This window comes from Podarcis tiliguerta (assembly GCF_965153285.1).
Source record: "Podarcis tiliguerta genome assembly, chromosome: 1".
Taxonomy (NCBI): Eukaryota; Metazoa; Chordata; class Lepidosauria; order Squamata; family Lacertidae; genus Podarcis; species Podarcis tiliguerta.
Window position 1 is genome coordinate 52,463,265 of NC_139534.1, and position 12,373 is coordinate 52,475,637.

The 12,373-nt window shown below is 47.2% G+C and overlaps 1 protein-coding gene across 6 annotated transcripts in view; it reads left to right on the forward strand.

The window, feature by feature from the left end:
* The window catches only part of SPEG (striated muscle enriched protein kinase), a 99,879-nt gene that overhangs the window by 67,124 nt on the left and 20,382 nt on the right, over positions 1–12,373 (forward strand). For all 6 annotated transcript variants that reach the window (XM_083431928.1, XM_083431927.1, XM_083431932.1 and 3 more), the window contains 11 exons: positions 66–170; positions 1,185–1,391; positions 2,357–2,480; positions 3,961–4,133; positions 4,539–4,651; positions 5,295–5,463; positions 6,703–6,796; positions 7,720–7,920; positions 8,108–8,168; positions 8,580–8,657; positions 11,281–11,453. In XM_083431928.1, the coding sequence (XP_083288054.1) occupies positions 66–170; positions 1,185–1,391; positions 2,357–2,480; positions 3,961–4,133; positions 4,539–4,651; positions 5,295–5,463; positions 6,703–6,796; positions 7,720–7,920; positions 8,108–8,168; positions 8,580–8,657; positions 11,281–11,453 (1,498 nt within the window). The remainder of the gene's footprint in view (positions 1–65; positions 171–1,184; positions 1,392–2,356; positions 2,481–3,960; positions 4,134–4,538; positions 4,652–5,294; positions 5,464–6,702; positions 6,797–7,719; positions 7,921–8,107; positions 8,169–8,579; positions 8,658–11,280; positions 11,454–12,373) is intronic.

Consider the following 12,373-nt stretch of genomic DNA (forward strand, 5'->3'; position numbering starts at 1 on the left):
TGTCTCCTCATCTTTCCCTGTGTTCTTGATGGGTCCTCACCCACCTCCATGCTTGTCTTTTACAGATGTGGTGCCCACACCCCCTGATGGCCCGCCGGCTATAGCTGCTGTCACTGGCCGAGCAGTCACTCTGAAATGGAACAAGCCCAAGTGGCTGGATTCAGCTATTGGTAAGCAGGGCCAGGAAGGCAAGTGGCAGTGGCAGTGTAGTGGCAGCCGGGTGGAGAAGGAGCTGGGCTGTGAATAGCTGCTTGAGGTGCCAATTGGGAGAATTTGGTGTCAGATGCAGGGGCTGGTTCCCCAGTCTCTCCTGCTGTAGTGCAAATGCATCTTAGAGGACAGGCCATTCCACATAACTGGATTCCTCTGCTGGGCAGCCTGGCAGTTGTCACTGGGCAGGTGGGTGCACAATCTGGTGCTGCGATTGCAAGTGAGGCCCCCGCTCTCACTGACAGCTGCCATTGATGTGTTGTACAGCCCACTCTCTCTGCGTGCTGCTGGCAGGCAAAGGGGGCATTACACATTTGCATACACTGACTGGAAAATGTGTTCGCATTAGCACTGGTGGGTTGTTGTTAGGGGTGTGTCTGCTTCTCTCTCTCTCTCTCTCTCTCTCTCTCTCTCTCTCTCACACACACACACACACACACACACATATACACACACACACACACACACATCCCACACATCCATAGCTGTGCCTCAGAAAAGCTGCATTTTGCAAATTAAGCCAATTTGCACAATTGCTGTTATTTTGTATACTTTATGGTATACAAAATATGTGCAGGCCGGTAAAACAGTTTACCACAAATCTTATTCAGCTACCTGAAAATTTCAGGTGGTGTTACTCACACACTTCCAAGCATATCCTTCTTAGCCCATAAGGACTAGAAACTTACTTTGTTGTTTTACTTCTGTTGTTGCTGACCAAAAGCTGTTGTTCATGCGAACCTAAAGGGCATCAATTAGCTTTAAGGGGGAGAAACTCACTCCAGAGGGTGAGTATTATCCAGTTTTCCCAACAGCCTGCCATATCCTTGTGACTCACATCCTTGTGCTTGCCTCCCCACTACTGTGGTATTGAGTGGGGGTAGCATGCAAGCATAGCATAAAGTCCTAACTCTGGACAAATGATGCATAGCCTCACTAGCTTTTTGCTGGAAGTTCTCTTCTTCTGTTCTCAGACCCTGCAGCTGTGACTTACACCATCCAGCAGCAGGTCCTGGGTAGCAGCCACTGGACTGTGATTGCCACGGGGGTGCATGACACCAGCTACACCGTCCTGGCTCTGAAGAAGGGCATCCACTACATGTTCCGTGTACTCACAGCTACAGCCAAGGCTAATAGCAAGCCCTCTCCACCCACTGAGGCTGTGCAGCTCCTTGATCGTGGTAAGGCAGCGTCAAAGCAGGGAAAGGGGAAGAGGACAGGTGGCAGGGGGCGGGGAACTAGGAGGAGGGAAATGGAAAAGAAGCTGACACTATGGTAGTCTCCTCACACACACATACCCCAAGCTGGAGTGATGATGCCTGAGGGCAAATGAGATTTTCTCAGTCTGATGCTCTGGTGGTTAAACAAGAAACATATTTAGATAGAATCAGACAGAAGCAAATAGCCAAAGGCCCATAACAAAACAGAAGGAAAGGTTGCATTTCTAACTTTCTGCTCCTTTCTAGTCTTATAATTAGGCTGCAGGGTTTATTCGGGTTCTAATCCTAAATATAAAGATTCTGATATAATCAATGCCATTGTTTCTCCAGAGCCCATGGCAGAGAGCCATAAATGCTTTCTCCCTTGGGGGAACTGCTTGCCACCTCCAGCATCTTTGAAGTAGCTCCTCTGTTGAAGTAGAGTTGCTGAATCCTTTGCTTGGCATGTTCTCTATACACATTGAAAGTCCCACGTAAGAACTGCTAGAAGTGGGTTTCCCCCTTGCGGCCAAGAGCCCATATTAGAGCACTTTTGGCATAATGCATATTCTGGGCTAGAGGAGATTCGGCTCCGGGCTCAGTGTCTGGGTACAATAAATCAGGAATTATTCAGGAATGGCCTCTGGAATGTGAACCCCCAAAGTCAGGATTCCTGTTTGATGTGTCAAAACAGGAATCTAACCTAGCTAGCTGAGAACTTGGATATCTGTCCACTCCCCTACATACTGATGGTCCAGGGTGGGGAACCTATGTCCCCTCCAGAAGTTGGCCTCCAAGTCCCAATAGTCTCAGCCAGCATTGTCAATGGTGAGAGATTATGGGAGTTGTGGTCTAGCAACCTCCGGAGGACCACAGGTTCCATATTCCCGATCTAGAACAGCAAACTGACCTCCTTGTGTTGTCTGCTATGGTGGCTGTGCTTGCAGGGCCTTACCTAGCGGAGGCCCCTATGATCCTGGACAAGCCGGATGTGGTGTATGCAGTGGAGGGGCAGCCGGCCAGCATCACCGTAACCCTCAACCACGTAGAGGTTGCTGTCACCTGGAGAAGGTAGGGAAGCTCCCAAGTCACACTTCTATAGAATCCAGCTCACAGACTTGTTGGTACGCTGTTGAGTCAACTGCATGTGCCATGACGATGTTAAGATCTGGGATGAGAACAGCTGCCTTGTATCTTTGGGAAAGGGAGGAGGAGGGTGAAAGGGAAAGAAAAAATAAACGAAGGAGGGATTTTTTCTAAGAGTGGCCTGCAAGGAAGGTATTTGGCTTTTGCTGTGTTTTATTTCATTGCTTGTTTATAGCCCTAGTCTCCAGGCTCAAGGTGAGGTAGAATAATTTCACCAGAAAATCTGATGTCGCTGAAGGACTCACAATTTAAAGGCCATTTTGTCCTTAGCTTGGAGCGCAAGCCTGGGTTTGACATCAAATGTTGAACTCAGCAATGGCAAACCATGACCCTTTTGGTAAGTCCACCTGTCTGATACAGGTCTTTGCAGTGGAGGCTGGCCCATTAGGAGAATGAGAGACTGCCCCACAATCCCAGATCTTCCTCAACCCCAGCCCCTACTTGCCTGCCTTTGTAGTTACAAACAGTCCAGGAGACGGTACTGGCTCTCAGCTTCTTCCTACTTAGTCTTTTTAACAGAAAGGATGGGTACCAAACTGGGATTAGTTAGCTCTGTCTGTCATTGCCTCTGGCTCTACCCACAGTTTGGGCTCCCTGCTTTCTCCCCTAACAGTACCCTAATGGGTCTCTGCAAACACCTGTGCGTCTCATGTTCCCACTTTCAGATATATGGCTGAAATATCTTAGGTGGACGCCAAGGATGAAATTGTCACAACTTTAGCAACCTACGGCACTGAGTGGGTTATACAGTGTTTGGCTGAACATTCATTCTCACCATCTTTTAATTTATTGGAATATGCATGAAAAGGAATTATAACACATTTTTTTATATTGTATAACTTTAGTTTCAGGTGTGACTCAACAGCTCCTCATGCTGCTAATGTTTATGTTTCAAATTAATCAAAAGAGCTGTGTTATGCGTCACCCCCATGAAATATGTCGTGCTTCTCATCAGGAGCTCAGTGTTAAGATTCTGAACAGAAGCAAGAGCTGTGCTCTTAATTGCTGAGGAACCTGGATTTGGTATGAAGCCACAGAGGCAGTTGGTGAGGCAAGGTGACAAGGAACTGCGAGTGGCAAAAGGGGTGCAACAGAGGAGGCTCCCTTATGCCGAGTCAGACCGGCAATCCATCTGGTTCAGGGTTGTGCCATACTGCCTGGTTGTGGATCTCTGACAGGGAACATTCCCAGCCCCACCTGGGGACACCAGGGAATGAACCTGGGACCTTCTGCATGCCAAGCAGATACTCTACCACGGAACTATGTCTCTTCTCCGAAGTAGTGGGATTTATAAGGTGGGCTTCTACTAACTCCCATTGTGCTCCTGGCAGGCGCCTGACTTAGCGCTATGTTGAATACAACCCTGAGCCTCCCACCCCATGCTCTTCTGCCTTCTCCCTGCCAGGTCCGGTGTGGTGCTGAAGGACAGCGATGCCAGCTGGGAGATGAGCATGCCCGATGATGACCAGCACGCCTTGCGATTCTTTCGGGTGGGCAGGGGGGATGTGGGGGAAATGACCTGCGAGGTGAGCAACCAGCATGGATATGACCACTGCTTCATCAGCTTGGAGTTGGCAGGTATGGGATGCCCAGAACCCCTGACATGCTCCAACATCGTCCCCAGTCTTGGCTCTCGGCCGTGTCTCCGCTGATGACCATGCCCCACATCCTTATATATGGAGTCACAGCCTCGCCTATTGGGATAAAACTTGCCTTTAAGCTCTTCCCAGAATCTGGAAGCAGACTTAGGGCTCACCCAAGCCACAGCCAGGTATCACAAGAGGCAGCAGTCTGCTCTCAGTCCTAGGCTTTCACATAAGCTGGATATCACAAGGCCAGAGGAGAAGGTCTTCCCCAGAGGGAGGGAGGAAGATATGCAGCTTCTTTAGTGAACTAAGCTAGGAAATTTATTTATTTTGGGGTCACTTAGGGAGGGGAGGGGATCTTCCCTTGTTTCAACAAATTATGTGTTTCTGTCCCCAGAGGCACCCCGCTTTGAATCGATCATGGAAGACATTGAGGTTGGGGTGGGCGAGACGCCACAGTTTTCTGTGGTGGTGGAGGGCAAACCCCTCCCGGACATCATGTGGTACAAGGTGAGTGTGGGTCTTGGTCTTGGGGAGGCTGCCTGTGACTGAAGGATGTTCCTAAGCTTCAGTCTATGCGTCTACTGTGTCCACCCTGTCAGTGGCTCTCAGTTTTAACTCCTAGGGCCCATGATATCTCAGCCATGGCCTTCTCCTCAGTGGAGCAGATTCCCCTCAATCCTAACCTACTCAAGGGCTTCTTGGCCTGACATGAGATACTCAGGAGTCTCTGAGTGGCTAACTGCTTAGAAGTGGGGCATGTGCCTTCTGTCCTTTCATGTGAATAGCCAGGGCCCAATGGTGTGGAATTAAGGCCTGCCTAATATTCTCATTCCCTGCATCTTGAATAATACAACTAACTAAGTAGAGACATGGGTTTGTTCAGAAAGAGAATCAATTGAGGAAAGGGCCTTGGACAGGGAGTCTCAAAGAGAAGCTCAATCCTCTTACAGTTTCCTGAAGAAAACTGGGCCTGTAACAGCACAGTAAGAGAAAACCGTAAAGGAGATTTCTTCAACCTGTGCTTAGGGATGATGGGAGTTGTAGTCCAAGAACATCTGGAGGGCAACAGGTTGGGGAAGCCTGTCACATGAAATGGTTCCGCCTATCTGATGTTTGCAAGTGGCTTGTCTTGATGAAATATCCCCACTAGGATGAGGTGCTCCTGACGGAAAGCAACCACCTGAGCTTTGTGTACGAGGAGAGCGAATGCTCGCTAGTTGTGCTGAACACTACAGAGCAGGACAGTGGGGTCTACACGTGCATCGCCCGCAACCTGGCTGGAGAAGTGTCTTGCAAGGCCGAGCTGGTTGTCCATGCAGGTACGTGATATTGTGCTAGTCATAAGAGCTGCTGGGCTTTAGTTGGGTGCCAGGACTGCAAAAGCAGTGTTGGCTGTGGGTCTCCTACTGGACCATGGTGGGTGCAAAGGCAAGGCTAGAATTGCAACTGGCAATGCTCAAATCTCGAGATGGCATGTGTGCTGCCCAACCCAGCATCTCTGAGGTCATTTGGTGGAGTTGGAGGCTTTAGTACAACAGGCAGAAGATTCCATTGACTTGACTAGGCAAGGGCAGAAGGCCAGACTCCTGTCATACTGAGAGTGATCCTGACCAAACCAGAGACTGCCTGCCCATCACAGGAGGTATATTGACCATCTCTGCTCTGTTCCAGCCTAAGAACCCTACATGGAACATTGGTAACTGGTTTATACAATCAGACCAGCACAGTATTGTCTACAGAGTTCTAAGCAGGTGTCTTCCCCTGATCTATCTAGAGATGCCAGGAACTGAACCTTGGACCTTTTGCATGTGGAGCACATACTCTACTGCTGAGCTACAGCGCGCAGTTGGCCACTGTGAGAACAGAGTCCTACCCCAGATGGTTCTTTAGCCTGATCAAGCAGGAGCCTTGTCATGTTCTTACGTTCTCAAATATGAATTTGGAAGCACACCCAGAGTGTGAATGAGGATGCTCATCCCCTCCCCAATGATGTTTAAGCCAGGGATTCACTCATTCAGGTGATCTGTGGTGTGTCCGTGGATTTGTGGTTGAAGATGGGGAATGGCGCACCCATTGCATTAGTGATACTGATTTTTAATTGTATTTGTACTGCTTATATTATTTCTCATCTTGTATTTTATTGTATTAAAGTTTGAATTCTATGGAATAACAACATATAAGAAAGACATCATAATTGCTACACGAGGCAGAAAAATGATTAAGTGTTCCAACAAGACGCTCTGAAATTTTCCAGTGGTCCATGGTGAAAAGATTTGGGAACCACTAATTTAAACCCAAGTCCATAAGGGAGTCCCTCATAATGGACTTCCTACTAAAGATTTGCACAACCCATAAAGATTTGCACAATCCTTATTCCTCTCATAATATTGTACCAGTGTGGGTCAATAGGATAAGAGTCAGCTCTACATGAGGATGATGAAGCTTCCCAGGTGAATGTCAAAGGGGGACAGGAGGAGTCATGGTCTTGTGCTGCTTATGCTCCCCCCCCCCAAATACCCCTGATCTATCACTGCTGCTCCCACGGTTGCTCTCTCTAGCTGTGCCAGATGCTGACGCCGCACGGGCAGAAGAAGCCGCACACACAGCTCGTCGCCTGGCTGAATATTACGATGTCCACGAGGAGATTGGCAGGTGAGGGAGTCCTCAGGGAAGATAAAGCAGGTTATACTGGGCCTTCCTCTTGGTGTGAGGTGGCTCAGGCTTGAAGGCTCCTTAAAAAGGAATGGGAAACCTGTGACCATGGAGATGTTGTTGGGCTCCATCAGTCCCAGCCAACATGGTCAGTGATGGAAACTGTAGTCAAACAACGTCTGCAGGGCCACAGGTCAGTCACCCTGACATGCAAAGGAACGGATGCACTACTTGCCCACAGGAGTTTTGCTGGACTTACAAACACAGGTCCACCCATGGGTTGACCAGGTCTGTCCCCCTGGTGTACAGTTTACTGTTACCTGGGGTTCAGTGCAGTTGTCAGAAGCTCACACAGTAAGGCAGTGGCAGCATCTTGCTGCTTTTCCACCTTTGCTCACATATGGGGATTTAATCTGAATCGATTCTTCCTGGGGGGAGGGGGGCAATTGCCTCTCACTCCCAAGTACGTGGAAGGATGTAGCAGACACCTGCCTGTACGACCACCTTGTCCCTGAACTGTGGCAAAGCCTCCCGGCTTCCAGAACACTCTGCTGGTGATAGTGGCACAGCCTCAACCCTGGGAGTTTGCTCTGGGATTAGAGCCTTTCACCGAGGCTTCTCATGCGGCTTTGGTAAAAGCCTGTGCTTTACCAGCATTTAATTGATATATTAATTGGAGGCCTCTCCCTTCCGGTTTAGAACAAGTTTTCTAGAGAGGACTAGAAAACAGCAGGGGCTGGGCCCTTTGCTTCCCCATCACTCCTCCCTCTTCACAGGAGAAGTCACTCTGCCATGCCCTCTGACCTCTTTCCTTGACCAGCTGGGTCAAGGTCAAAACAGGATGACCATAACTCAGCAAAACAAGGGGAAGAGCAAGGAATGGGTCTGGGTGGTGCCTCATGATGACCTGTGCTGTTCCTCAGGGGAGCCTTCTCATATGTGCGGCGAGTGACCCAGAAGAGTTCCGGTTTGGCCTTTGCTGCCAAGTTCATCCCGTGCCGCGCCAAAGCTAAGAAATCAGCACGCCGTGAGCTTGGCATCATAGCTCAGCTGGACCACGAACGCATTGTCTACTTCCATGATGCCTTTGAGAAGAGGAATGCCATCATCATTGTCATGGAGTTGTATCCTCTATTTGGGAGATCTGGTGGTGCTTGGGAGACCCAGTATCCAGTGCAGTAGGCCATTTAAAAAATGTATGTTTTATTTTTTGGTAATGGTTATGAGGTACTCCTAGGTGGACACTGCTTTTGAGAAGCTGGCAGGATGGGGTCTCTACTTACATGACATTCCCCTTGACGGACTATACAGCTGCACAGGAGAAGAACTGCTAGAGCGGATTGCGAGGAAGACCTCTGTGAGCGAATCTGAAGTAAGAGCAGGCTGCTGTCATGGGAACAGGCCCTGAAGGCCATCTTATCTTCATTGTCCTGGAAGGGCTTCATTTCTTAGAAAATGTACTAACGCTCCTTTTTCAGCCTGTATGGCTTTCCTATTAGTTTACATGTAATAATAAAAAAACCACAGCAAAAGAAAACAACTGTATAGGCAGTGAAGCAGCAGGTAAAGTAAAATAATAAGAGTTTGAAAATGATTGAAAAGCAATAGATCTTAAAAATAAAAACCTAGCTAAACAAGTACCAGAGACAAGGACGAGCAGATTTCCATAGCAATGACAAGTTGGTGGTTTGGGCTCCAATCCCACCTTCTGTGTGTGTCTAATTGGATGTCTCTCTGTTTGACTGTACCTTACTCTGACTGTTGCTGGGTTACTCACCTGCAGATACGTTGCTACATGCGGCAGGTCCTGGAGGGTGTCAGCTACCTCCACCATCATGGCATCTTGCACCTTGACATTAAGGTGAGTGCTCCCTGGCGTGTCCTGCTGTGGTCAGCCTTGGCCCTCATCTGTATTCCCTGAGCATTTGGCTTAGCCCGGTTGGGATTCAACTCTTCCTTTGTACAGGCTGAAATCATGGGCCCCATCATACATTTAAAGTACTACGATACCACTTTAAACAACCATGGCGTCCTTCCTGCAAAGGGGAATGTAGCTTACTAAGGCTGCTCCCCTCACAGAACTAGGATTTCTAGAGTAGTTTAACAACCAGTCCTTCCCAAGGAACCTAGTGTAGTGCAGCAAAATTATTATTCCTTATTATTCTTTATTAAATTTATATACCACCCTGTATCCACAGGTCTCAGAGGAGTTCACAGGATAAAATTACAAGATAAAAAACACAAAATACATAATCAAAATATCAACAGAAACAGCCGAATAACGCACCCCAACATATAAAAACAGTTTTAAAAATTTACTTTTAAAAAAACAACACAATTAAAAAGCAGTTTAAAAGTAGTTTAAAAGAATGTAAACAGTACTCTCTGCTGGGCAGCAGCAGTTCTTTTTTCAGGCCCCGCCCCCCTAGGCCTGGTGGAGAGAGGCAGGAGCAGGACCCTCAGACCCTCAGCAGGTGTTCCTTCCTTCCTGGGCAGCAGTCCTTTTGTTGTCTGTCAGGCCCTGTCCTGACAGGGAATGGCTAAACTAATATGATCTTTGATGCCGTGGAATTAGACTTTGCTCTAGAAATGTGTTGGCGAGAGCTGCTGTCCTGTATTGCAGAAACAATTGGAAGGCCCCAGGCTTGTCTCCCTTGCTTTTCAATTCCCTAACATCCTTGGCTTTCCACCAGATTTCCACTGGGCCAATGAATGGGCTGCAAGGAGGTTCTGGGAAGCTTATGGAGTAAGAACCAGCTTGGGTAGCCAAAGGTATCACACTGCCTTGTGAGAACAAAAATTCCAAATAACCTGAGGTTGATGGCAGAACCCCCCTTATAATATATGCTTGTTAAATAGAGAGTGATGTTCTCAAGGTACCTGTAATCTATAGTATGTTGTTGTTGTTTGTTTGTTTGTTTGTTTGTTTGTTGTTTGTTTTATACCCTGCCTTTTCCCCTGATGGGACTCAAGGCACCTTACAGATTAAAAATAAAAAACATAGGAAAACATCTGTAAAAAAACAACTAAACATTGATAGAATTTAAACTATACACATAAATAAAATCTATTAAAACTACAGTAAGGGTGAGCAGAAGGTGGACTGGGATCTACTAGTAGATTTCTGGGTGACTTGATGTAGATTGGCAAGGATTTCTGACTCCCCAATTGTTTAACAATGACAGCAACAAAATTATTATTGTCATCATTGATTTATCAGTTGCCTTCTGAACAGCTGTCTCAAGACGATGTGCACTAAAGATAATTAGAAACAGTTAAAAACACAAAAAAGCAAACACATTTAAAACAAAACTAAAACTGTATAATGTAGACACTTGTGGTAAAGACCCATTTATCTAGCTGGGAAAGCCTGGCTGAACAAAAATGTCTTCAGTTGTTTCCGGAAAGTGCAGATAATGGGTGCCTGTCACATCCCTCCCTTAATTATACTGCTGAAATGAAGGAAAAAAACATTTTTAGGGTGGGAGGATAACCAGGAGTGGATTTTTGTGTGAAAGGATTGTGAGCTCTGTTTTGTTCTCTTACTCAAAACAAATTATTGGGTCTGGTTCTTTTATTCTGAGAAACACATTTGAGATTTTTCAGGAACCATACAATAAAAGCAAACCAAGATGTAAACCAGCACACATAGTACTTAAATGTACAGAATAGTATACAGAGAACCCCAAACAAGGGAGAAAAGGAAAGAATGAACCCCTCCATCCCCGGTCCAGAATGGGAATAACACCAGGAAGAAGACACACCTTGTACACAATCTCACCATTAGGACACACATATCACAAAACAATGAAAGAAAATGGGGGCGGGAGGTATGCACATTCTATGGGACACGATAAGAAATGATGCCGCCCCACCTACGATATCACACTTCACCAGAAGAATTGATGGCAGAGAGACGGCCTGGGCTCCCCCACCCTGTAATTATTATAAGGGGGGAAAAGGAACCTGCCACTTTTTAGTTCACCTCTGGCTGGGTGCGTTTTTCAGATAAAGCTTCCTGCCATACCTGGTTGTGCCACCTCTGGAGGGTAGGTTGTGGTTCGCTTTTCCAATCTCCATCCATGTAACCTGGAGGAGATGGATCATTAGCATGGCGTTGAAAATTTTAATGTGACATGCTGGTACAGTTCTCTGGATTTGTGCAAAACTAAGGGATCAATAAACACACACGCTCCTCCATTCAGGAGATTGCTGGAAATAGTTACAAGCATGCACAGCATTGAGGAAGTAGTGGACATGAAAAGGGGCTAGACACCTTTCTGAAGGCCACAGCATAGCTCACTGGTGTGAATAATGCAATGTTGGCTGTAGGGAATCCCCTGGAGAAGGGAATGATTTCTGTAATCTGTGCCTATTGTGGGTGAGTATCTGTCACGTTTCACAGTTGTGAATTATTTTGCTTACTTAGCAGCTTTTTCTAGGGGGGCACCTCCTTAATACCTCTCCACTTTCCTTTCCCACAGCCTGAAAACTTGCTGCTGGCTGAACCCGGCAGCGATCAGGTGCGGATCTGTGACTTCGGCAATGCCCAAGAGCTGATTCCGGATGAGCTGCAGTACTGCAAGTATGGCACCCCCGAATTTGTGGGCCCCGAGATTGTCAGCCAGAGTCCAGTCTCCGGTGTCACCGATGTCTGGTAAACAGATGCACCTGCACAATATGATGTATGCCTGTGCACACACATCCCTGAAATGAGCGCCAGAAAGGAGAAATTAAAAGCTAAAGGGGAATTCCTGAACTTGAGTATTGGGCAATTTCAGGGAGGAGGAATTACTGGGATAGGCCCTTGCTTAACCTGTAGTCCAGAAGATTTTTCTGGGACTGTGGGATGCCTATTGGAAGAACAAACTCAATTGGACCTGGGCTTGCAATTGCTGGTTTGCATGGGGCAGAGTCAGCACAAGTGAGGTGTCAGGGTTGCTCCCTGTGCAGCTTGTTTTGCCTTGACTCTTGCAGATCAGCCCATGCTGTTTCCCCTTAAAGACAGTGCAAAACACTTTTGTATAAGTCTTACTTGGAGAATGTGAGCATGATGCACTGGCTCATTATCGCCCATTCTACTGTAGTGGATTTGTTTCAACCTTAAGTTGGATCTTGAAGACTGTTACAAATCCAACACTGCAGACCCTAGAATGGCCTGGTTCTCTGGACTCCCTGATCATGGAGCCATACCATTTGCTAGCCAGGGGCTAATCTAATCTATCTATTGTTACATGCACCCCAAGGCTCGAAGCAGTGAGAACTCCAGGGGTGTGTCATAAACTTGATTTCTGAAGGCTTGCTTTTGTTTTGTGACATATGGTTTATTTTCACATGCATACAGTACAAGTTGAACATAGGTGGAGTTTCACAGCATTAAACACACACCAGCAGATGCTTCTCCCTCATCAGGTTAGGGGGGCCACCAGCAATGTAGTATTCTTGCAGAGAGCAAAAACAGAGGCATATGAGTTAGCACATTCCACAACTGGGAGAGGGAAGGTAAGCCCCCTTCCCAAAAGGCTCTCTTCTGGCAGAGGGATCTCCAGCCTATAGCTCCTGTAGAAACAGATCACT